Raw genomic sequence first — 25,382 nt, 5'->3', positions numbered from 1 at the left:
CCAGCAGCATTTCTTGCCAGAATGTTGGCAATGGCCTTCTAACTGGTCTTGCTCTGTTATAGACCTGTTGGTCCGTTCTCAATGCAGTAGCAGGATTGACCTCTTTAACCAGGTCCGCTAGTCTCAGTGCTCATATCAGCAGTGCCAGGACCCTCCATCTCTTTCTAGTAAATGTCAGTCATTCCAATGCCCAACCTCATGTTGCCTCTCTGATCCGTTCCCTAACAGCTACTCTGCCCTGCCTTGTTCCAACCCCAGCCTCTGCTGCTCCCACAACTCCCCAGGGTGCTCCTGGCTAGCCCTTTGCACGTACGCTTCCCTCTGCCCAGAGCACACTTCCCCGCTGGCTCATGGCTCACTCCCAGAGCTCCTTCAGACTCCACTCAATTTCCGGCTACTCAGTGAGCTTCCAGTTATTGTACTTGAACTCCTTATCCCACTATCTGGCTTTATTTTTCTCCAAACTTACCATTATATGTGTCACTTGTGAGTTTTATGCTCCTTCTGTCTGCCCTCCTGGGATATGAATGTTCCAGGCAATCAGGTATTTTTGTTTACTTTACTAAACACTGCATTCCCAGTGCCTAGAACAATGCCTGACATAGATAGGGACTAAACAACTATTTATTAACTATTTATTAAACCAAAAGTTATTTCTTGGTTGTATTTAATATCAGGTGTTGGATTGAGTATTAAAGTACTATAGAAATGCTAGCCCTGCTAAAATATACTTACCTATGTCCCTTTTTTTTAAATATAATATTTTATTGATTTTTTTACAGAGAGGAAGAGAGAGAGACAGAGAGTTAGAAACATCAATGAGAGAGAATCATCGATCAGCTGCTTCTTGCACACCCCCTACTGGGGATGTGCCCGCAACCAAGGTACATGCCCTTGACTGGAATAAAACCTGGGACCTTTCAGGTGGACAGGCCGACACTATCCACTGCGCCAAACCGGTTTCAGCTACCTATGTCCTTTTAATTTGGAGAGGGGGGTGTGAAATAATTTCCTCTTAACCACTAGACTTTTAAGTACAGCACATCGATTTAAACAAATTTGCCAAAAAGGAGTTATATTTCAGATATAAAACCATTATTTATACAACCATTGTAACTACAGAACCTATTCTTTTATTCCAGCTTTTTTTCATGTCTCTCTCATTTTTGTTTTCCAGAAAAGAGGCCCAGTTAGATGAAGAAGGACAGTTTCTTGTCAGAATAATATATGATGATTCTAAAACTTATGATTTGGTTGCTGCTGCAAGCAAAGTTCTCAGTAAGTTGAATATGACTTTCCTTTGGCTAAGTTACATATACAAGTGCAAAGGAATCCATGGTCCATTATATAGTGACTAGAGCCCCAGTGCACAAATTTGTGTACCAGTGGAGTCATTTGTCCTAGTCTGTGGGAGAGGGACAACATCAGCTCTCTGACACCCCCGAGGGGTACTGGATTGCGAGAGGGGGAAAGGGTTCACGATTGGGGTTGCGGAGAGATGTGAGAGGTTGGCCAGCTGGGAAGAACTATGGGAGGGCTCCAGGGCATGTCTGGCCCATCTCGCTCAGTCTGGATTGGCCTGACCCCAGCAGCAAGCTAACCTACCAGTTGGAGCATCTTCCCCCTGGTGGTCAGTGCATGTCATAGTGAGTGGCTGAGTGGCCTTAGCATATCGTTAGCATATTACATTTTGATTGGTTGAATGGCAGACTGGTCAACTGGACACTTAGCATATTAGGCTTTTACTAGTATCATATAAGATGAACAGGGATGTAGGTTATGCATTGCACAAACCTGATGGGAAGGACATTTATGTATAATGTTAGGCTTAGGTTATGCTCAGTCTGTTTCTTCTTTTATGAACTCTTTAGAGTAGGGGTGTTGAACTCAATCAGAGAAGGGGCCAAAATCTAAAATCCAGCCTAAATCGCGGGCCAAATGGTTTACTGAACAGTCATAAAGTGTCATTGTGATGGAAACGCAGCGGAGTGCAGTGATGACAGCGCGGTGCGGGCCACATTGGAAGGCCTGGCGGGACGGATTTGGCCCGCGGGCCTTGTGTTTGACACATGTGCTTTAGAGAATAGAGGTGCTCTCTGCCCCTCCCCACAAAAAGCCATATGTTGGAGAAGAAAAAAACAATTATTGCTCCTTAATGTAATAAGTTCAATAATGTAATAACACATTACTATGCCAGCAGCACAGAATTGCACAAGTGTAATAATTACTACATTACTGCATTATGAAATGCAGAAAATATAACTCCCAAATCTCTTTTATAATAAGTTTTGTTAGCTATTGGTAAAAGAAACAGACAAAACTTATGCAATGACGGCAAAGTTAAAAAATAGCTTTATGAAAAGTCTTTCTGAAAATAGTTTCTCTTATTCTTAGAGTAATTGGATAGAATAGAAATAAGCTTTTAGCTTTGCCAAATATAACGAGTAGAGCAAATGCCATCTATTGCAGAATATAAGAATTACAAAGAAAAATGGTAAATTGTTAATAAGAAGAAAATATTCAATCTCATTTGTAATCAAAATTGAAATAAGTATGATTTTTTCATATAAATTTGTCAATTTTTGAAAATTAAATATCTAGTGTAGAGTTTAAAAATAAAACAGACACTTAAAAAATAAACACTTGAAGAATTTTTCTGATGGAAATTATTAGTTTTATTTGCATTAAGATTTATGTGCTTTCACTTCAGAGTTACTTATAGTATCAAAAATTGGGAAAACACACATTTTCAATAAGGGGATTGATTAAATAAAATGTTGCATCTCTATGTTGAGTGAGGTAGTGATTGAAATTACAGAAAAAATCTTAAAGTTTTAAGAAATAGTAATTGGATATAAACAAAAAGCAGGATATTGGGGTACATACTATATGCAACCAACTTATTAATATGTGTATTTAGACAAAGAAAAATCCTTTTACACCAAAATATTATCATGTGCATTCTAGATGATTTTCAGGATCTTCCTGTATTTTTCAGGAAAAAAAATGTTCTAAAATAAATATACATTTGAAAATGCTTAAAATTAATTAACTAGTTTGTCATGGAAGCTGAGAACTGACTGCTTTGCTATTAAGTACAAATGTACAGTATTAGCATGGCAATATATTCTCTTTGCAGATTTTATTGTATTGTCCTGGCCAGAAATTTTTCATGTGATGTATATTCACTGGGCACAAAAATTGAGGATCTTTAACATTTTGTTAATATGCACTTATCTTCCTTCTTCCCATTAATAATAGTCTATGTATAATATGTTTTGTTTTTATTATTCTTTCAAACCTATAAAATAGACCTCAATGCTGGAGAAATCCTCCAAATGTTTGGGAAGATGTTTTTTGTCTTTTGTCAAGAATCTGGTTATGATACAATCTTGCGAGTGCTGGGATCTAATGTCAGAGAATTCCTACAGGTAAGCGATTTGAGGTCTTGTTAAAAGTGCTGAATTCATGATTTTTAAACATAGATTCTAGCATCCTGTTGTTGAGTCAGCTGCATGAGAGTGTCTTGCTGCTGAAATGGAATCAGTGACATTTTTTTTCCAATTCAATAACATAATAGCTATTAGGTCTTGAATACATTTTTAGCATTTTTGCTTCATATTTTTTCTTCAACTTTTGATTGCTATAAATATGCAAGTTGTAAATTAATGTTCTTTGAAAAACTCATCATGGCCTATTGTGGTATAGCCAACTGCCTTTTAAAAAATGTTTTAATTGATTTTAGAGAGGAAAGGAGAGAGGGAGAGAGAGAGAGAAACATCAATGATGAGAATCATCGATGGGATGTCCCTTGCACATCCCCTAATGGGGATCGAGCCTGCAACCCGGGCAAATGCCCTTATTGGGAATTAAACCATGACCTCCTGACTTACAGGTTGATACTCAACAACTGAGCCACACTGGGCAGGCCCAACTGCCTTTTTTTTTTTTTAATGGTCGTATTTGATACTAGTTTTGGTTTTATGTAGGCTCTATAACATGGTCTTCTTCTTATTATTATTATTTTGCTAAGCATTCCTAGTTTGTATAGCATAATCAAATAATGTCAGTATCTATGACTTTCTACCCAGAGCTTGTTGTTTAAGAAAAAACGTGCTGGCTTTCAGGTGCTCTGCCACCAAGCAAATCTGAGAACCATAGCTGTGAGTTACATATTAATCAATCTACTAGAGAGAGGGAAGTAAGAGACCTTGCAGAGGCAATGTCAGGTGCAGGACAAGATAAATAACGTCACCAAAGGCCTTCGTCTTATGTTCCTGCTAAAATTACCTTACAAGATTTTCACTAGGGAAGCACACATTGGACTCAAGACTATTTTTGGATTGTCTGTCCTATTTTAAGCAGAGGCCATTTGTGAGACCTTCTTCTTGATGTGTTAATGTTGAAAATTATGTGGTTGTTTGTAAAGGATATTTCCAAACTGGCTGCTGAGAGCCGCCAGATCTTGCTGGAAAATGATGTCAGTGCAATAGTAGCTGAACCGAAGCCCAGTTTCGTGGGAATGTAAACGACTTCCAGTCCAGCTGCATTATTGATTTAACAGCCAAAATAAGAACTTCGGTGCTTAATCAAAATGTCTGTTGTTTACACAGTGACATTTTTCTTATAAACTTAAAACTGCAATAAATCAAGATGGAAACTGATTTGCAATCGCCTGCCACAGGTTTACCTAACTACTGGTGTCCAACTACGCTGCCACTTCCAAATGGAGTGGCTGCCAGGAGACGTGTAAATTAAATGGGAACAGGCTGTATTTCAGTGAATTATGTTAAATGGATTCAAGGGAGATATTTGGAAGTATTTTAAGACTTTGGATTTTGGAATACATCTTCCTTTTTTTAAAAAAATATATATATTTTATTGACTTTTTACAGAGAGGAAGAGAGAGGAACAGAGTTAGAAACATCGATGAGAGAGAATCAATCAGCTGCCTCTTGCACACCCCCTACTGGGGATGTGCCTGCAACCAAGGTACATGCCCTTGCCCGGAATCGAACCTGGGACCTTTCAGTCCACAGGCTGACGCTCTATCCACTGAGCCAAACTGGTTTCGGCTTTTTTTTTTTTTTTTTTTTTTTTTTTTTAATACTGTCACCTTATCAACAAAGTCTGGATTTGCTTTTTTCCCATCTTAATTCCTCTCTTGCTCTCAATGGTGACATTTACATAGCACAATAAATGTCCCAATTGCTTTTGTTGTACTTTGGCTCCTGGTGGCCACCTGTTCAGGTCGTCATGGTGCCATGAGAAAGCAAGCTGCCTCTGTGTGCTCCTCTCTGTTCCAGGCTGCACTGTTCCAGGAGGATAGCCATAGCCATAGCCACATGGAGCTGGATTCTGAGAGTTCTACCCCTTTTCTCCATTGTCTCGTCTCTCTCATGACTCCTCCAGTCTCTTCTCCATTCGATGACTAGAGTGATTTTTCTGAAATGCAAATATATTTCATCATACCATTAATTTTTTTTCTCTAAAACTCTTCAGTGATTCTCCATTGCTCACTGGGAAATGTAAAAAAATAGTTAAAATGATTGAAACTACTTACATTCCCTATACATTCTGCCTCTTCCCCTTCTGCAGCCGAGCCAAGCATAACTTTTTTTTTTTTTTTATCTTGCTCTCCTTATCCTCTGAGCTTTTGCATCTGCTCTTTCCTTCATCTGGAACACTGTTCATGTTCCTTTTCACCTCGATAAATTCTGTTTATCTTGCTGGTCAAATTACTTCTTCTGGGTCATTGGCACTTCTCATGTTTTCATAGTATATTTATTTTCCCAGCCTAGTTGTTCTCATACTGTATCATCCCTTCCTGTTTGTTGGGCTGGAATGTAAACTTCATGAAGTCAGAGACCATGTTTAATCTCTTAATGATGGTATCTCCACAGATACAATCTGTCTATCTGGGAATGAATATATGTCCTTCTTCCTTTTTTTTTTTTTTTTTTTTAAGGAAGATTCGCTCTTTGTGTAAAAATAGGAAGCAAATGTGACTGTAGCTCAAGACTAGATATTTTATTGAGAATAACAAAACCCCTTTATAGATGAAACTATGTAACTTTATTTAGAGAAAAATCATAGATTGAATATAGAGGATTAGACAGCCACACACTGGACTGATTTCCTTGAGTCAGAAGCTTTGAGTATTGGCTATCATGGATAAGATGATATATAGCTTTGAGGAATGAAACCCAAGTCAGTCCACAGCAGAACTACCAATTCATTTTTAGTGGTATTTCATTATTTCATTATATGTTCTTTACCTACCCAGTGATTTCACAGAGGTGAAATGAAATTAAAGGAAGCATCGAAGGCTGCCAATGCAATCTGAGAGAAGAGTTCGAGTTTAAATTATGGGCCTGTTTAAATAGGCATAGAAATCTCAGTTGAATCATACTGCAAATATTCTGTCAGAGTTTGCTGGAAACACTGGCCCATTCAATGGGCAGTTTCACCCATTTTCTCAATTCATATATATTTTTTGCTCAATCTGCCCCTTCTCCCCAAATGTATATACTTCTTTGTAATGTGTATATATAATATGTGGGGGTTCCTCTGGCAGGGCCTCTGTGTGGCCTGCAGTGGGACTTCCAGGTCAGGACAGCTCCAGGTTTTGGCCTCCAAAACACAACACCGTGGCCAACCCACCAGGAACAATCGAGATTGATGACCAATCTAAAATCTTAAATGTTTGTCCAAAGTGTTATTTTGGGAAATGTGAGGATTTTTCCTGAACAGCTGTGAAATTCTAATACTTCCCTAAATTATTTACAGTGTTTCTTATAAAAAAAATGCTCCATCCATTTTATTTTTAACTTTTGGGTTTCCAAAGGCCCTGTTTTTTTCAACATCCAAAATGTTAATTTCTGTAATCGGCAGTTTTTAAACAGACAAGTGAGGACTTTAAAGGAAGATAAGTATTTGAGTATATATTTTCATAATATTGATTGTCAAATATAGTAAGTATATAAGTGTGATTTTTTTTTAAAAAAAACACATGAATGTAAGAGCTATAGCATAAGTGAAATATTTTACACAGGCAATTCTATAATCACTTGTCCTTTTTCTTTAAAACATTTCTCTTGAGAAGATGGTAATGATAGCTATATGTAATTCAAAGTGTTATTATTTAAAGAATTTTAGTAACTGGTATAATTTTTTTTTAATTGGGCCTTGCATTATTTCTTAAAAGAAAAAAAATATATTTTCTGTATCTTTCCAATGGGAGGGCTATTTCTCAAAGAGCAGCTCCAAGGAGTAAAGGCAGGAACAGGAGCGTTAAAGTGTGAACTTTCTGATTCTGGCCTCATGCTGCCCACACCCTGACCTTGGTGCTGACCATTCTGTGGGTTGTGTTTTCCACTTTATTTAGGTCTTACTTGCTTAAATTTCTCATGTTCAAATTCTAAGATGACTCCTTTCTTATAAAACTTAAAATAGTTGTCAAATTACATGACTCTCACAAGTATCATAAATGTTGGTGTTGGTCTTGTTTTTCAGAAGTGCAAGGAATAAAAAGAAAGGAAATGTTGTGTCCCATTCTTTTTCTTTAAAAAAAAAAAAAAAAAAAAAAAAGGAGGTTTGCAAGGATTGATCTTAAGATTTCTTCCAGATCTATACACCAGTAATGTTCTCAAATAACAGATATCTCCCGCTTTCCCATCCTCTCAGATTCTTAGAGACTGAAACATCTCTCTGTCTCAAAACTTTCAAAGCAAAGTTTTACTCTGCCCACTTATGTGGATTTTAGGGATTTTTAATAAATGCCCTGGAAGCAGGAAAAAGAAGTAGCTAAGTTCTAGAAATTCTGCCTCTGTAATTATGTATGCACTCCTCTTTGCCCTGCATATTACCAAGAAAATTTGCATTTAGGTAGAAACATTCCGAGATCTTTGAACCTGTAGAACTTCAGTGTTTCTCAGAGGAAGGATACATTCTCTATGGTTGCCTACATCTGTGGAATGTGCTATGTGGAGAACTCCATACAGTGTCCCAGATTGCCAACACTCGTTTTTTATCTGCAAATGATAAGTGCTAGGTGACAAGATGAACTGAGAAAAAGTACATTTATTTTGCATGTCAGAAAACCAGTAAAATTATATCAGGGCATTAAGAAATAAAATGAAAGCCTTGGAGTAACTTTTTGGCATCGTGAGGCAAAAAAAGATAGTGGGCCTGCTCTCTAGCCTTTCCCGTTTCCTAATTTCATAAAGCTGAGAAAAATGAAAGGGAAGCACATTTGAGGTTTTCTTTATTGACTCTTGGGAATCTACTTGTGCTGGAGTATATGTGTTCACTTTGTTTTCTTATATTTAATGTGTATACTTCCTTTTAAAATTTTTTATTTTTCCCATCACCATTTATCTTCCTATGCCCTCTTCCCCTTCCACCCCCTCCTCCACCCCAGCCATCACTGTTGTCCATGTCCATGAGTCCTCTCTCTCTCTCTCTCTCTCTCTCTCTCTCTCTCTCTCTCTCTCTCTCTCTCTCTCTTTTTTGCTCAATCTGCCCCTCCCCATAATGTATATACTTCTTTGTAACATGTATAGTTCTTCTTTGTATACCTGCTTCCTTGGTATATTTAAAACAACAACAACAACACACACAATACCAATTTTAATATGAAACTTTTATTCTCCAGAATACATTGCTACAGCCATGTGGATGAACAATTCGCTTTGTATAAATCATATTATAAAATGTAGTCAAGTTTTTACCCAGGCTATTTTGAAAATCTTTTTTGTTGCCTTTGATGTGGCTGCAAACGATTCTAGTCTAACTATGGTGAAGGTACATTTTTAGCAATATAAGTGTATGCAAATGAAAATAATTTAATTTTTAATCACAAATTCCATTTCTCACGTTAGATAGGCTGTGGCAATCACTTCAATTTTGAAAGAGTAAAACCAAGTAAGGAAAGCTGTAACTTAAGAAACCCCAAGAGTGTTTTTATATTAGATGCTATCTAAAGAAAATCAATATCGCATTAAGTGGTATTAAAGCTTCCATGTTGCAGGAAAGCACTTCACTTGTCCACTTAATTAAGAGTAAATTCAATAAAACAGTAAATCTCTGGAGAGTTGGTTACTGCAAAGATTAAAAGATGAACATTCTGATTTCAAATGTTTTGCTTTCCCACTTGTTTTGAAGCAATAAATTAAGCAACATGCTATTAGCAACACTTATACCTTTATTTAAATAAAAATGGCTCAGCATTTAGGCTGAAGTGCCTATCTTTTTTGTTGTTTAATTTAAATTTTGTAAAAATTAATTTTTGAGAGAGAGGAGAGAGAGAGAGACTGAGACTGAATTATTGTTCCATTCATTGGTTGCTTCTTGTATGTGCCTTGACAGGAGGTCAAACCCATGACCTTGGCTTATCAGGACTATGCTCTAACCAGATGAGAAACACGGCTAGGCCTAAAGTCTCTATCTCTTTGTGACTCTTAGCTACATGTAAGAAATGTGCTCATATAATATGAACAAGATGAAAATGGATGAGTATGAAAATTATATAGGCATATTGACTTGTGATATAAATGCTTTGAAGAGAGAAAATTGAAAAAAAATATTATTAAAATACATTTTTCAAATTAGTGGTTGAGTTTTCTTTTCCTTTAAAATGAGCCACAACACAGTAGCTGAACCCAAGGACAATGCAGCCACAAGCTCAATTTTGATTTTGTGGGAAATGGAGATAAGTAAAAACCTCGGTGATTTTTTCCCCTCACCAGATTTTCTCTCATAAAGTTTTGTTGTCGTTGTTGTTAATTCTCCTTCGAGGACATTTTTCCATTGATTTGTAAGGCGAGTTGAAGAGAGAGGGAAAAACAGAGAGAAACCTTGATTTGAGAGAAACGCGTTGATTGGTTGCCTTGTACATTCGCCCCAACCAGGACCCAGGCTGGGGAGGAGCCTGCAACCAAGATAGTGACCTTAACTGGAGTAGAACCCTTGACCCTTTGGTCTGCAGGCCAACGCTCTACGCTGAGCCAAACCAGTCGGGGCTCTCATAACCTTTTTTGCAACATCAGCAGATAGGATCTGGTTGGGTTATGTGTTCAGATCTTTCCTTCTCAGAAAACAATTACCTTGAGAAGAACTTGTCATAGGAAGAACCCTTTGTACTTCTTAACCAAGTAAAATAGTTTTGGGACTCAAGAGGCTTGAAGTTTATATATTAACTTCTAATACTTAGTGTCTGTCATATTTTACATGACAATAGCAGCCCCTGCAGGCAATGCAGATGAACTGATGTTTTTGCTGAGGTCTTGGGAGGCCTCCCTCCACACTTGCATATAAATCTCCTACATGTCAGAACCTGGAACCAAGTATCATTCTCATGCCACCATCTCTTTGACCTTTGTCTTTACACTTCTCTGTCCCTATAACCAGGAAAAGGTCCTGGCTTTTAAGATCTCAGTCACTATTATGATTAGCTGGGTCCACCAGGATCATGTAGGACCTTCTTCCCAATTCAAGATCCATAACCTTAATGCCATCTGCAAAATCTCCTTTGCCAGGAGAGGTATCATATTCAAAGGGATTATTAGGGCATGGAAATTTGGGGGAGCACTGCTATTTTGCTTACTGCACCTCGGATGTGTTTGTATTTTATATACATCATTTTAGTTATCTCTGTTTTATCAAAAAAAAAATCAAGTTTTAGAAAAATTGGGTAAGCTGCTATGTTACCATGAAATGATAATGTCATGCATTTACAGCTGCCCCAAACCTATAAATACTTGTATCTTTGCTTTAGCCCTAACTGTGTTCCTTTTTTCTGCTTTAGGCATTCTTTTTATACCCCGCTCATTTATTTATCTTCTCTTAAAATGCATTAACTATTAATAGCCACGGATGTTTGTTTTAATTACTGTACTAGAGTTTCAAGTTCTCTGTGGTTCTTGTCTTACAGATGTCTCAGTGCAGCAAGGGAGGGGCGTAAATGTTTACTCACTAAGCTCAGATTGAGCTTTCTGTCTTTATCTTGCTTTCCAGGAGCCAGCAGCCATTGTGGGAGTATTATTTATTCATCAGCATTTCCTCTTCATTGCAGAACCTCGATGCTTTGCATGACCACCTTGCTACTATCTACCCAGGCATGCGTGCACCTTCCTTTAGGTGCACTGATGCAGATAAGGGCAAAGGACTCATTCTGCACTACTACTCAGAGAGAGAAGGACTTCAGGATATTGTCATCGGAATCATTAAAACAGTAGCTCAACAAATACATGGCACTGAAATCGACATGAAGGTAATGATCAGCAATGGACACACCTCTAAATAGAGATGGCAGAATATTAAAAGTGAATTTACTTTTAATTCTTGCAGCTAGTGGATCTCTCCAGAGGCATATATAAACCATAACACTGGCATCACCAGAAGTCTATGCTTGGCCTTGGAATGCAAGGATATACAGGAATACAGGCTATTTTTTCCCCTTTGTCTCAGCAGATTTTTTTTTTATACATTGCTTAATTTAGTTTGCATTCTCTGTGAGCACACAGAAGCTGAGAAGCAGCTTAGCCAGTCAAATTCTATGATAATATAAAATTAGATATTATATTATTGTACATTGTTTCCTTGTGTTTTATTTTTTGTCTGTGCCTGAAGTTTCATTGGCATATCTTATTTTGTGAACTAAAAGTTTTGCTTTAAAAAAAAAAAATTAGATTACTTGTTGAAAGAAACCAGGTTTCATACTTTAAAAAGGTATTGCTATTGATAATACAGATTGTTAGTTTTAGGTGAGATTTTCAAGATATGAATACAACCCTATGTACAATAATAAAGAGCAAATATGCTAATTAGATTGGACAGTGGAATGACCTTCTGGATGACCTTCCGAACGACCAGTGGGTGGGGCCACAGGGCCACTAGGCAGCCGGCCTGCCAGGGCCAAGCCGCTTGCATGAATTTCGTGCATCAGGCCTCTCATTATGCAATAAAGAGAACCATTTTTTTCTATATTTAATCCAGACAGTCACTCTCAGTGAGCTGTTTTTGTGTGCTCAGCATATTCAGCCCAAAGAGTCATTTTTCAGTGGCCCCAAATTTGAGAAAAGTGGGGAGATGAATACCCTTTTTCAGCCTTATTTTTTAATGTATCCTAACCAACTTGGAGTTCTAATTTTATATACTTGCCAATTGATGGGTAAAAAATGATATTGCATGTATTTTTAAATGTGTGCTTCTATTATTTTATTTTTGTCTGGAAATATTATTTTTAACATGTTAAATAATACTACATGTATAGTTTGTTGGTCATTCATTACAGGAGTGTGCCAGACTGAGAGGCTAAGTGCACCAGGATAAGTGATTGCTTTTCCTCCAATTCTATCAGACTCTGTACTGGCTGAGAGGGGACTGGTAACAGATTTGCAATTTTGCTGTGAATAATTATTCAGTCTTTGAATTTCATAAATAGATGTCCAGACAGTGTTTTCTATTTTAGTCATGTGTAACATTTGCACACATTAAATTTTTCAAATTAACCCTCTAAATGCAATTCTCAAAACTAGTTTCTCAGATACTTAGGCCTTTTTTAAGTAAATTGACATGCAGACAATTAAGACCATTTTCCCGTTTGTCATCCAGGTTATTCAGCAAAGAAATGAAGAATGTGATCATACTCAATTTTTAATTGAAGAAAAAGAGTCTAAAGAAGAGGATTTTTATGAAGACCTTGACAGATTTGAAGAAAATGGTACCCAGGACTCACGCATCAGCCCCTATACCTTCTGCAAAGCTTTTCCTTTCCACATAATATTTGACCGGGACCTAGTGGTCACTCAGTGTGGCAATGCCATCTACAGAGTGCTTCCCCAGGTAAAGGACATCCCCCTTCTTTGGGGACTGAGACAAAAGGCCATAAGGTGCTATTGTTACACGTGAACATTCATTTATGCACCTTTCTACTGTGCATTAGGTGATGTGCAGCACATCGTATGTTACATAAATTGTTAGAATGTGAACATAGTATATTTAAACATAACGCTACGTTTCCTATAACACATATTTTTTCTTTTCTTTTTCTGTTAAAAGCAGGGCAAGTGCTGCCCTGGCTGGTTTTGCACAGTGGTTAGAGCGTCAGCTGGTGGACTGAAGGGTGAAAGATCTTGGGTTCGATTTCTGGTCAAGGGCACATACCTTAGTTGTAATTTCATCCCCAACCCAGTCGGGCGTGTGCGAGAGGCAACTAAGTGATGTGACTTTCACATGAATGCCTCTCTCTCTCTCTGTCTCTCTCTGTCTCTCTCTGTCTCTCTCTCTGTCTGTCTCTCTCTCTCTCTCTCTCTCTCTCTCTCTCTCTCTCTCTCTCATTTCCTCCCTCCGTTCTACTCTTTCTAAAAATCAGAGGAGAAAATACCCTTACATGAGGATTAAAAAAATAAAGCCAGGGCAAGTGGAAATGCTATACTTTTCAAAAATGAGATAAAGGATCAACTTTCACTTATTTATTCATTGAATAAATATTCATTGGATGTCTACTTTCTGAAAATGGTTTTCAAAATCAATCTTTGACATTTTTAGGGAAAATAAGAGAATTTAAAAAACACTAAAACGACAGAGCTTATCATGGCACTTGGTAGAAAAAACGTCAAAGGATAATAATTGAGGCGATGATGAGAATCTGTGTTTGATTGACATTATTCTGACCCATTTGAAAAATCCTTTCTTTCTACCCTACCAACTTTTGGATTGTACATGATATGTATCCAGAAATATTTTTTTTACTTTGTAATTAAAAAGCCTTGATAGTCCAGTATTAGCTCAAATGGGATCAGGTGTAAACCTATAAATCCAAAAGCCTGGGCTTTTATGCTGGCTCTGGCTCTCCCTCATTATGAGCTGAGGTTTGTTACTTGGCCTGGCTCTGACCTTATCCCTTAGAAGCAATCAATAACTGTTTCCTATTACTATTATTAACCGTTTCTTAATAAACTGTATTTGATGATGGTCTTGATATTTAAATTTCATTTTAAGCCACTATCATTTACTAGGTCATGCTACATTTTCAAAGAGAAATTTCCATTCTCCATTGAAAATACTTCGCTCATTTCTATGAGCTTATATTTGAATATTAGTCACCTGAATCCATATTAGGTTTTATGTTCATGAAACTATTTGATGTCTATTTCATCACTGAGTTGCATAGGTCAAGATATGAGTCCATAATTGGGGTAACTTTCCTACAAAATAATATATTACTGTGCTTATATGTAATTGAGCAGATTAACCTGATAATCTAAAATAAACAATGTTTTAAATAAGTGTTCCTTTCCTTTTTATCTACATTTTAGCTCCAGCCTGGCACTTGCAGCCTTTTGTCTGTCTTCTCTCTGGTCCGTCCTCATATTGACATTAGTTTCCATGGGATCCTTTCACACATCAATACGGTTTTTGTATTGAGAAGCAAGGTAAGCAAGATGTTGTTTTATTAAATGTGAGTAAGTAAGGTGTGTTACATACTAGAAGTGTTTTTTGGGGGTTGGGAAAGTAGCTACTATGACATTCTAGAAGATGGAGGAGGTATAGTGAGATCAGAAGCAAACTTCAAAAGGAGTCCTATTTCAAAGGCGACACTGTTGATTTTTCATTTTCCCAAGGAGCAATGGGACTCTGTCACCTGGTCAGAATTAACAAAAGTACCTGTTGAGAATGCCTCGATGGGACAACCCCACTTTACATATTAAACCAACATCTTTTAGTCCCAGTATAGCTATGAAGTCCTATTTTAGAAGTCAGAAGAACTGATAAAGACTTTAAAAAAAAAAAATTACCCACTTTCTTAAAGTGTCTGTTATTCTTGGTTCCATTTTTTGTGATGGAAATAGGAGTGATAAAATATTCATTCAGTTGATACTTTGGGATTGATAGAGCAAAAGTGTCCTAAAGTACATACTTCATCCTTCTTACAGCCTTCCCAAAGATCCTGTGTACACATACCTTCTCTATTTGGAACTATTCCCAGTTGCTCTGTAAATGCAGGAGTGAAATGTTTTTTTTGTGTGTGTTTTTTTTTTAAGACAGGGATTTATGTTGTAGCCATACTGGAAAATCAGAAATAATCATGGGAGCTTTAGATAAATATGTGAACAATAGTACACCTACTGGCTTTCTGTGCTCACAGAGAATTAATTCAGTTATTTGCAGTGTTTATAAGGGAACCACTATGCTTATGCCCTGGCAGAACTCTGGTGAAATCCCTTCCTTGTTCCAATTGTTGCACTTATTCTCCCTTAGGGTTTGGTGGGAAATGAGGTTTTGTGTCCTTCCTTTTGCTGGATTGTTAGGTAGGGAGAAAGGCACTAGTTAACAGTTATGTCTTGCCTTTTCAAGGAAGGATTGTTGGATGTAGAGAAATTAGAATGTGAAGATGAACTGACTGGGACTGAGATCAGCTGCTTACGTCTCAAGGGTCAAATGATCTACTTACCTGAAGCAGACAGCATACTTTTTCTGTGTTCACCAAGGTAATGCTTTTTAGATTAATTATAATACATATACTTGTAAGAACCCATCTTTAGCTAAACTTTATCTTTTTATTGACTGCTTTCATTGGTCTAATTCTATATTTATTTGCTATCAGTATAGTTTTTTTTCTTCTGCCTCTTTCCAAGTAGAGCTTTTATAGTCTGAGAGCTTCTCAACAGGAACAGTTTCTATTCATGGTGACAAAGGTTTCTATGGAAACAGAAGCAGACAATTTGGAGTCTATTTCTTAAGTGCCATCTGCAGAAATCGGTTGCATAGTGACACACATGCAGATTGCTATGTGGTACCAGTCCCTGTGTGAAGAAAGACGTAGTCACCTTGAACTTTAAGAAAGAGATCAACTAAGAGCAGTTTTACTTCTAAAATAATTTCAAAAGAATTAGTGGAAATTTAGAAAAAAATGTTGGGATAGTTCCTCAAAATAATAAATATTTTTTAAAATAAGTGAGAAATAATTCGATTGTTTTTAACTCAGTCTGAACATTCATAACCATTCATTTTTAAAATATATTTTTATTGATTTCAGAGGAGAAAGGAGCTGGGAAGAGAGAGAGAAACATCAGTGATGAGAGAATCATTGATCAGCTGCCTCTGCACACTCCCTTACTGAGATCAAGCCTGCAACCTGGGTATGTGCCCTTGACCAGAATTGAACCTGGGACCTTTCAGTCTGCAAACTGATATTGTATCCACTGAGCCAAACCAGCTAGGGCCATAACCACTCATTTTTATTTTAAGCTTATAATCTTTTTTTTTTTTTTCTCTGCTTATGGGCAGGCCTATCCCAGTTTATCAGATTATCTGGCCTCTTTCCAGAGAGGTCTATTTCTGCAAGTGAGTGTCACTTACATATTCATTTTAACAAAATCTAAAGAGACCATGTGCTTCATTAGTAAACTTTTTTTTTAAATCATTTTATATATCTATGCTGACATGCTAATTTTTACTTTTAAATATGGACATTTCTGCTGAAAACGTATTCTAGGGGGACATTTTAGCAATCCTTAATTCTTTAGTAAAATCTCAATTATGTCATCTTAGAGAAATTATTATTGTGAATTTCTAAAAGTAATTACTTTCCATTTAAAGAATTCATACCATTAAAGTGACCCTAAAACATTTTAACGAAAGATTGCATTTTTTAAGAAAAAATTTTAAAAAGCTATTTCTCACTTACCAGATATTCACTGAATCAATAAATATTACAATGTTTCTAAAAATGACTTAAGTTGCAAAGATGCATAAAATTCAGCAATTTATATACGGATTCAAATAAATGAGAAAAATTAGTCAAAGAAAACAAGAGCAGTATAAGAAATTAGAACCAGAAGTAATAGTAGCATATAAAAATACATGTCAGAAAGCCATCTATAATAATAAAAGTGAAATATGTTAATTAGACCTGACATCCTTCAGGATGAAGTTGTGGTGGTGGGGGCCGAGCCCCTTGCATGAATGTCCTGCATCGGGCCTCTAGTAAATACAAAGAATACTTGTAGAAGATGGGTCATAAATCTGGTTGTCAACTTTTAATCATCATGTCTGAAAGGGAAAAGCAACCAGTCATGGGAGTCGCAGAATCCATAGGAAGAAACGAACAAGTTTCTCAGAAGAAGCACACATATCCCTGTTAAAGAGAGTAAGGATCAGTTGTTTTCATCTCTTGATAATGAGGGGAAATGTGATAATAAATCACAGCCTTGTGTTAAGTACTTGAGCAGGTTGTATAGGGCAAATGTCTACATTATCTTTCAATTTAGGCTAATAGCATTAAAACTATAATTTGGCAAAAAAAAAAATGCATTTTAAATTCACTGCTCTGTGGTAGATTGTGAAATCTCTAGAAGAATGAATAATGATTCTTTGTATAATTCTCCAGGTTTTTTTTTTTCTTGTTTTCAACCTGAGAAGCTTTAGAATGTTAGGAGATGGCAGGAGTATGCTCCCTGACAGCAGTCAACATTGGTATTGTCATGTGGGTGAGTTGGAATGACTGTGCCTCGTTTCTCTAACAGTGTGATGAACCTGGATGATTTGACGAGGAGAGGTCTGTACCTCAGTGACATCCCTCTGCACGACGCCACACGGGACCTCGTTCTTTTGGGAGAACAATTCAGAGAGGAATACAAGCTGACCCAGGAGCTGGAAATTCTGACAGACAGACTGCAGCTCACGTTAAGAGCGCTGGAAGATGAAAAGAAAAAGACAGACACGTAAGCCCTGTAACCTTGCACGACTGCTAGGCATAGTGTGGTTCTAGTCATGACGCCCTCTGACTGCCGAGAAGAAAAGGCCCTCAGACTCCCTGGTTTCTGTTTCTTTCCCTGTGAATTCAATCATCAGAGATCATCCTTCTCCTGTTGTGTTTCCCACACTTGTCCCCTCGGCGGGGTCCCTGAGGCCATTGTCGCAGTCTCAGGATTGACTAGAGAAACAAAATATGTTCTTGTCTAGACCAAGGTTACCAAGGTTCAGCTGTGTTGCCAGTTCCTTCCACAGAAGAGGGAGGGATGAAGGCGATTGGAGAGGAATCTGCTTCTCTCAATAGGGCTTGACAACAACGGAAATCAGTTTCTCATTCGAGAGAGAGAAGCTGCTCCCGGGGTTGTGCTGGCCATGCCGTGTTTTCAGGGCTGGCTGTGACAACTTCCATACGGTGACTATCCGAGCAGCAGAGTCAGAACACAGGGCTGGAGATGAAAACTGACTCTTCTTTGTTTGGTCTCGTGTTTGCTTGTCTTATTTTAATTTGTTTTGAATTGCTTTGACCTTGGGGAATTGTATATATACTTAAAAAAAAATCAAACAAATTATTTATACTGTCTTTTTTTTTTGACATCAAAACAGCTAACATTTCATGCTAGTTGTAGATGTTTCCCTATAAGAATTCAGGCCTTTACAGAGCAAATGATATCAATGTTCTATGAAATGGTCAATAGAAGCACTACACCTAGTCCCAGCTTTCCTTACCACAGCTTTTTCCAATCCCACTGACCAGGTTGCTGTACTCTGTCCTTCCTCAATCTGTGGCCAATGAGCTGAGGCACAAGCGCCCTGTGCCTGCGAAAAGATATGACAACGTGACCATCCTCTTCAGTGGCATTGTGGGCTTCAACGCATTTTGTAGCAAGCATGCCTCCGGGGAAGGGGCCATGAAGATTGTCAACCTCCTCAACGACCTCTACACCAGATTTGACACACTGACTGATTCCCGGAAAAATCCGTTTGTGTATAAGGCAAGTCCTGACCTGATGGGGATGCAGTGCCGTCACACCATGCCCTCTAGGGGCATTCCATTCAGTTCTCTGACTGTAGCCTCCGTAGATAGGAAGCCTCCATGTGTCCCATACTTACCATTATCTTAAATAATCACCTCTTACTATAAAGCAAGCGTGGCAAACTCAAACGCCAACACGGGCCAAATAAATGAGGCCATGGGTCTGACATGCTTGCTATAAAGCATTCTCTTTCTTGTAACCAAAATTCATGGAGCAGATGATTCCCTAGTTAAAATGTAATGTTCAGCAGCTTCTTGGCACTCACATGAACAAATTTGAGCACACGTGATATAAACATAGCATTTGTTTTTATGCTCTGAATGAGACATTACATATATTTTTAATTGATTTTTTACAGAGATAAAGAGAGAAGGATAGAGAGTTAGAAACATAGATGAGAGAGAATCATCGATCAGCTGCCTCTTGCACACCCCCTACTGGGGATGTGCCTGCAACCAAGGTACATGCCTTTGACCGGAATCGAACCTGGGACCTTTCAGTCAGCAGGCCAACGTCTATCCACTGAGCCAAACTGGTTTCGGCTATACGAGACATTCTTGCTGAAATGTATAGTAGTAAATGCTTTGTATGGTAAAGAAATCCTGTAGCGTGAGACGTGTGCTGCAACTTTAGACAGCATCAACCTGAAAATAAACATCTATGGGGCATTTCTGCCTTGGTTTCAATGAGAAGCAATGATAACATTGGAAAAACGAAGCCAGTGGAATATTGCTTCATAAAGGAAAGAATGTTAACTAAGCCATCCACGGGCATCTGGAGTAATATAAGTGCCACGAGAACTATTTATTTTATAGACATTTTCTGAGCTTCAGTGTAGCAGTTGGTGAGCAAATCATACAAATAAATGGGTAAGGACAGTGATAAATCATTGAACTTCAGGTAGTGGCTCTTGTGCCATTAAACTCTCACTGCTTGGGTGAGTTTGGGGGAGGGGAAATAAGGCAATGCGTTGTTTTACTGAATTATAAGGGTATCTGAGATGTGACTCCAGGACTCACAAGAGGAAAAATAATGCTGTGGCTACTCCTACCTGTAATCAAAGACCTCAACTGCTTTGTGTGTACATTTCACATAATGACAAAGTTTCAGGTTGTTGTTGTTAAAGTTTTTACAGAACTAAGAGGAAGGAAGTTTAAAGTTATGGCTAGCCTTGGACAAGTAATTTTTTTTTGTATAGGAATCGCAAATGAAACAGTCATATTTATGCTAACCAATAAACATCTGTCTGTGCTCTGTTAGGTGGAGACTGTTGGCGATAAGTATATGACAGTGAGTGGTTTACCAGAGCCGTGTATCCACCATGCACGATCCATTTGCCACCTGGCCTTGGACATGATGGAGATTGCTGGCCAGGTTCAGGTAGATGGTGAATCTGTTCAGGTTAGTAAACAAAATGGGTATCACACTTGTGGCAGTAGACAACCTCTGTAGACAACCGATTCATATTCTTGATCAGTCACAACTTATGTACAAGGACGGCTATCTTTACAGCAAAGACTGAAATATTTTAAAGAATCCATTGTATTACATTTTTTCATAGAGATGGCACATCTCTCCACTTATCTGAAACTACTTAGTCTACCCTGTGTACTGACAGTTATGAGAATGAGATAAAACCTCCTTTCCCTTCTATTTTTTTTTTTCCATTTTTCTTAAAATCTCTTTCTGTGTCTCATAAGTTGCCAGAGTCACATTTTTGAAATCTTAGGTCTTTAGAAAGGGAATGTTTCTCTTGGAAGACAGATTTTGTGATGGTTTTTATATTTATACATTTGGAGTTTTGGTAGAGAATTCTTCTGATTTTTGTACAGTGACTCTACATTATTCTGTAATACAAAATAAATAACTATTAGTGAGTCAGTGGTCAAAGTTACTGAAGCAAAGCTTTGATTTCCGCAGATAACAATAGGGATACACACTGGAGAGGTAGTCACCGGGGTCATAGGCCAGAGGATGCCTCGCTACTGTCTTTTTGGGAATACTGTCAACCTCACCAGCAGAACAGAAACCACCGGAGAAAAAGGAAAAATAAACGTGTCTGAATATACGTACAGGTAAGAGAACGCGTCTGGATATTTACTGATTTGAAAGGAAAATGTCTGTTTGCATGTGGTTCCACTTTCTGAGTGAATTTTGTACCGTTTAGCAATTGTCACCTTCACTCTTAGGACTGTTTAATATGTATTTGAGAAGATTGCATCATTATTCTCACTTTAAATGTTTTCATATCACCTCAGAAATTCCAGATATGATCAACACTCCTAAAATCTTGAACTACCGTTAAGCGCAGTTTTAGTGTGTGGTCCTTGCTGTCTCTGTAACTTTGGTACTTGCCACTTCCTCTCTCCATGCAACTATACTCCCCCTAATTCTCCCCCTTCTCTCTGCCCGCTGTCTTTCAGATGTCTTATGACACCAGAAAATTCAGACCCACAGTTCCTCTTGGAGCACAGAGGCCCAGTGTCCATGAAAGGCAAGAAAGAACCAATGCAAGTTTGGTTTCTATCCAGAAAAAACACAGGGACAGAGGTATGACTCATCAGAGGCTAATTATTTTTTTTTCAAGACAGTGTATAAAAACGGGGAGGTAAATCTTAATCACTGAAAACATGTATCATTTGAAAGGAATTCTTGTTTCCAGAATTGAACTTTTAAGTAAAGCGGCCAAAATACTGCACTATCAGTGAGCCAGTTAGAAAAATAAACACAGCATGTCCCCCCCAAAATGTATACACACTTTAACAGCTGATAGCTCGATTTTGAAAATGAAATGTATTCGAATAAACACCATCTTTACAATTGTTCAAAATCTGTGTATACGTTTTTGGAGGCACCCTATACTTCTTAAGGGATACTTTGCGGTTGCTGGCTTTTGAAATTAAAACCAAAATCACTGGATGGAGAAGACCTGTTTTTTTGTTTTTCCTCTGTCAACTGGCTCAAACACAAGTGAGATGAGGGGAATCCCCGGGCTTTCTTTCCTCAACTCAGAGAGGAAGGGAGAGGGAGAGAAAGAGAGAGAAAAACATCAATGATGAGAGAGAATAGTTGATCAGCTGCCTCCCAAATGCCCCCTACTGGGGATAGAGACCACAACCTGAGCATGGGAATCAAACTGTGACCTCCTGGTTCATAGGTTGATGCTCACCACTGAGCAACACCAACTGGACAACCATGAGGTTTTAGATCCTTCTACGGGCCAAGGATCTCCCTGTGGAATGTTTTGGGGGAATCTTTGGCAATTCTGGTCCCTTGGGTGTTTTACCTACAGAGAAGAGTGATTTATACTTTTCCAGAATGTAAATGGAAGCTTTAGGTTCATGTTAGCGCTGTGATTGTCCTCCAGCCAGAACCCACGTGCTGGAGTGGACCTCAGAACCCTGGCCCCAGAGCTGAAATCCCATGACTGCCAGTGAGCTTGCGCACATGCAGGTCAAGTCCAGCCTTTCCCACTCAGTGTGTGGCATCAGAAACTAGTTATGCACTCTGCTCCCCTATTGATGTGTTGGTTCTGTAGAAGGGGTGAGACCACTTGATTACATTTCTTTTCCTATATGTATACATCCCCTGAAAATGCTTTTAGAGTATAACAAGTCCTGAAAGGAATAGAATGCCAAGTTTTAAAATATTTATCTTTACCCTCTTTCAGCTGTTTTTTACTTTAAATAATTTACTTCTGGGGTTGGCATGCTTACTGATGTTTTCTGATAAGTTTAACTGTACCTCAAGTGTTGATCCTTGTAGTTGGGTGGCCCTCTTTTACCCAGAGTTTTGGTGGGAATGCTTAGAAAAAAAGGTAGACAGATATGACAGATATGCAGGTCCCACTCTTAAAGAAACAATTTTTTGAAGGGTTCTGTCAGCTTTATCATCACTAAAATGAATCCCTTGTGTCTTCCACTTCCCAAGGAAACAAGCCAGGATGACAACTGAATCTTGGACTGTGGGAGAAAGACTGGGATTAGGTTCCGGTTATCCCCTAACCTATGGCAAGCCCAGGAACATTGTTACCCTACGGATACAAATTCTTGTTTTGTCTTTTTCAGTGATCCCAAGCCTTTCTCTTAGGTATATCTTTCACTACTCATTACTAAACTTGAGCTCTGCTTTGGATTCTTATCGAGGTTTAATATGTTATCTAAAGTTCGGCTTTAGATGTGGATGATATGTGCTTCACGTGTCTAAAATCTACTACAAGTATTACTCAACATGGAAATTTGCAAGTAGTAAGCACCCAATACGTATTGGTTGAATTTAGTTAAATGAAACTGAGTGGTATTTGGCCTTGTGTGTACAGACCATGGTTGACCAAATCTGTTTCATGCTTCATATATATAAGTACATGTATATTTTAATGACTATAATGTATAACAAACTTTATATCATGATGGTGTATAGCATTATAAGAATCATTTTTTTAAAGGAGTGGATTGTAAGTTTTAGGGAGAAAAAAACGATTTATTTTCAGATTCCCAAAGTAAAGATTAGTATATCATGCTAAGAAAATAGGGACTATTTTGAAGTGTGTCAATTTCCCTTCAGAAATCTAGAACACACATGTCTGTTGTTAAAATATCTGGTTGCTCATTCAAATCATGTGGCAGTTACAATCCCTGTGAAATGCTATTGTTTGTATTGTATGTCTTGCATTAAACCTCATTAAGGATGCGCAGTGGCCACAGAAAGCTGCACTCTTCCCCAGTAAGCTATGACAGTGGCTCGGGATACAGGTTCAGGCCTCTAACCACTTCCAAGAATAAAGCTGGGGCACTCGGTCAATCAGAGCCACTCCTGGCCTTTTGTTCTCAGAAACTAACTTCTTTTTCTTAGTTTAGAAGGATGTGATTATATCGAGGGCATCATGTTCACATAACTTAGTTTAATTGCAACGTAGAATGCATTCCTATTGGAATAATTGGCCTGTTCTTCAATGTCTCCATAATTTATTAATGTCTATCTTTACAAATTGTAGTGCGACTACTTTTGTGTAAAAATGTCTTTAAATTGAGTATTTCATATCAACACATCAATATATGTATAGATGTTCCATGTTAATGTGTAAAAGAATCTGCAATAAATTATTTTTTCCACTTGTCTCTCGACAGTTTTTATATCAACAAACATGATATGGATGTTGTCATTTTATTAATGCTATTTTTGTACATACATTTTATGATTTTACTATTGTAAAGATAAAATCAATTTAGACTCATTGCTCTTATAAAGTTTAACGCTCCTATTAGATAGTCATATTCTAAAATGCGATTTTTCTTTAGAACTGACAAATATGACAGAAATAAGACTAGATCTGGCAAGGGGGGTGAAGGAGGAAAAGAATATACAGATTAATATGCAATGACAGCAGCTCTTGAAGTGCTCACAGTCTTTTAGGAATGAAAGACACGTATACAGATAATAAAAAATATGTGATATTCATAGTGATAAAACATACTCAAGATAAGGAAAAGACTACATAGAGAAAGAGAGAGGGGAGGGAGCACAGGGTGGGGTAAGAATAGGAGAAGATAGGGAGGCCAGTTGGATTTTATGGTGCTCTAGTTTAAAGATGAATTAGTGCCATAAAGTAAGGACCTGCATCTCTTCGTAGCTGTGGATGAATAAGGGGCCACATACTAAACTTGACAAGCTCAGGGAAGGCATAGCAGGCCTTATAAATTCAGAGACTGAAATTAACCACATAGGATGGTCTGAACATAAAAATTCCTACCTAAAGGTAGGGCATGGAGAGTAGTCACGACTTAGGCCTGCAGCTTCTTTGACAAAGGTCTGTCTTTATCTAAGTGAACCTGTATACTGTGTTTTTGCACCTAAGATAACATACCTTTGAAATGTCAAAGTAGTCTTTTTCTGATCCTTGGGGCACACCCACCTCACCAGAGCAAGACGCCACAGAACCCCTCATTGCTATCTTGTTCCCAGAATACCACCCCCATGTGCTGTAAATGTTCATGGTTAAGTATCCTATACCCACCATGTAAAAGAAGTATTTGTCTCCCCATTTTACTTTTCATCCAACCCCAGTGACTACGTTGCTTTGCTTTCTCCTGCCTCCTTAATCTACCACCAATGGATTTCATGTATCCCTCCTAAATCTCCTCCTTTGATTCTAATCCTATATAATAAAGAGGGAATGTACAAATTGACTATCTCCGTCACAAAGATGGTTGCACCCACAGCTGAGGCCAAGTTCCCATAGGAGCCTTAACCAGCAATCAGCAGGGACCTGAGGCTACACCCTCCCCCGCCCCCTTGGAGCTTGACAGGGGACCTCAGGCCATGCCCCCACACATAGTGGGGCTGCCTCTACAACAGTGCTAAAGGGGGAGTGGGCCTAAGCTGGCAGTCAGACAGCCCCCGAGGGCTCCCAGACTGTGAGAGGATGCAGGCTGTGCTGAGGGAACCCGTCCCCCCACCCCGCCTTGAGTGCACAAATTTTGTGCATCTGGGCCTATAATATATTCATAAAATCCTGAAAAGATCAAGTTGTAGAGCTTCCAGATTGGCGTCCAGTGAGGATGCGGAGAGAGTGGTGCCTGCAGAGGTGGG

The 25,382-nt window shown here is 38.2% G+C and overlaps 1 protein-coding gene across 2 annotated transcripts in view; it reads left to right on the top strand.

The window, feature by feature from the left end:
* GUCY1B1 (guanylate cyclase 1 soluble subunit beta 1) overlaps window positions 1–23,909 on the top strand; it is a 40,161-nt gene extending 16,252 nt beyond the window's left edge. For both annotated transcript variants that reach the window (XM_036424206.2, XM_045576482.1), the window contains 12 exons: window positions 1,178–1,278; window positions 3,313–3,431; window positions 11,075–11,272; window positions 12,616–12,846; window positions 14,322–14,438; window positions 15,361–15,494; window positions 17,532–17,729; window positions 18,515–18,752; window positions 20,055–20,195; window positions 20,715–20,869; window positions 21,218–21,344; window positions 22,725–23,909. In XM_036424206.2, coding sequence (XP_036280099.1) covers window positions 1,178–1,278; window positions 3,313–3,431; window positions 11,075–11,272; window positions 12,616–12,846; window positions 14,322–14,438; window positions 15,361–15,494; window positions 17,532–17,729; window positions 18,515–18,752; window positions 20,055–20,195; window positions 20,715–20,869; window positions 21,218–21,344; window positions 22,725–22,748 — 1,783 coding nt within the window. In that variant the 3' untranslated portion in view covers window positions 22,749–23,909. The remainder of the gene's footprint in view (window positions 1–1,177; window positions 1,279–3,312; window positions 3,432–11,074; window positions 11,273–12,615; window positions 12,847–14,321; window positions 14,439–15,360; window positions 15,495–17,531; window positions 17,730–18,514; window positions 18,753–20,054; window positions 20,196–20,714; window positions 20,870–21,217; window positions 21,345–22,724) is intronic.
* The last annotated feature ends 1,473 nt before the right edge of the window (window positions 23,910–25,382 follow it).

Source organism: Pipistrellus kuhlii, unplaced genomic scaffold (genome assembly GCF_014108245.1).
Source record: "Pipistrellus kuhlii isolate mPipKuh1 unplaced genomic scaffold, mPipKuh1.p scaffold_m20_p_8, whole genome shotgun sequence".
Classification (NCBI taxonomy): Eukaryota; Metazoa; Chordata; class Mammalia; order Chiroptera; family Vespertilionidae; genus Pipistrellus; species Pipistrellus kuhlii.
The sequence above is the reverse complement of the archived record's forward strand: the minus strand, read 5'-3'. Positions and strand labels throughout refer to the sequence as shown.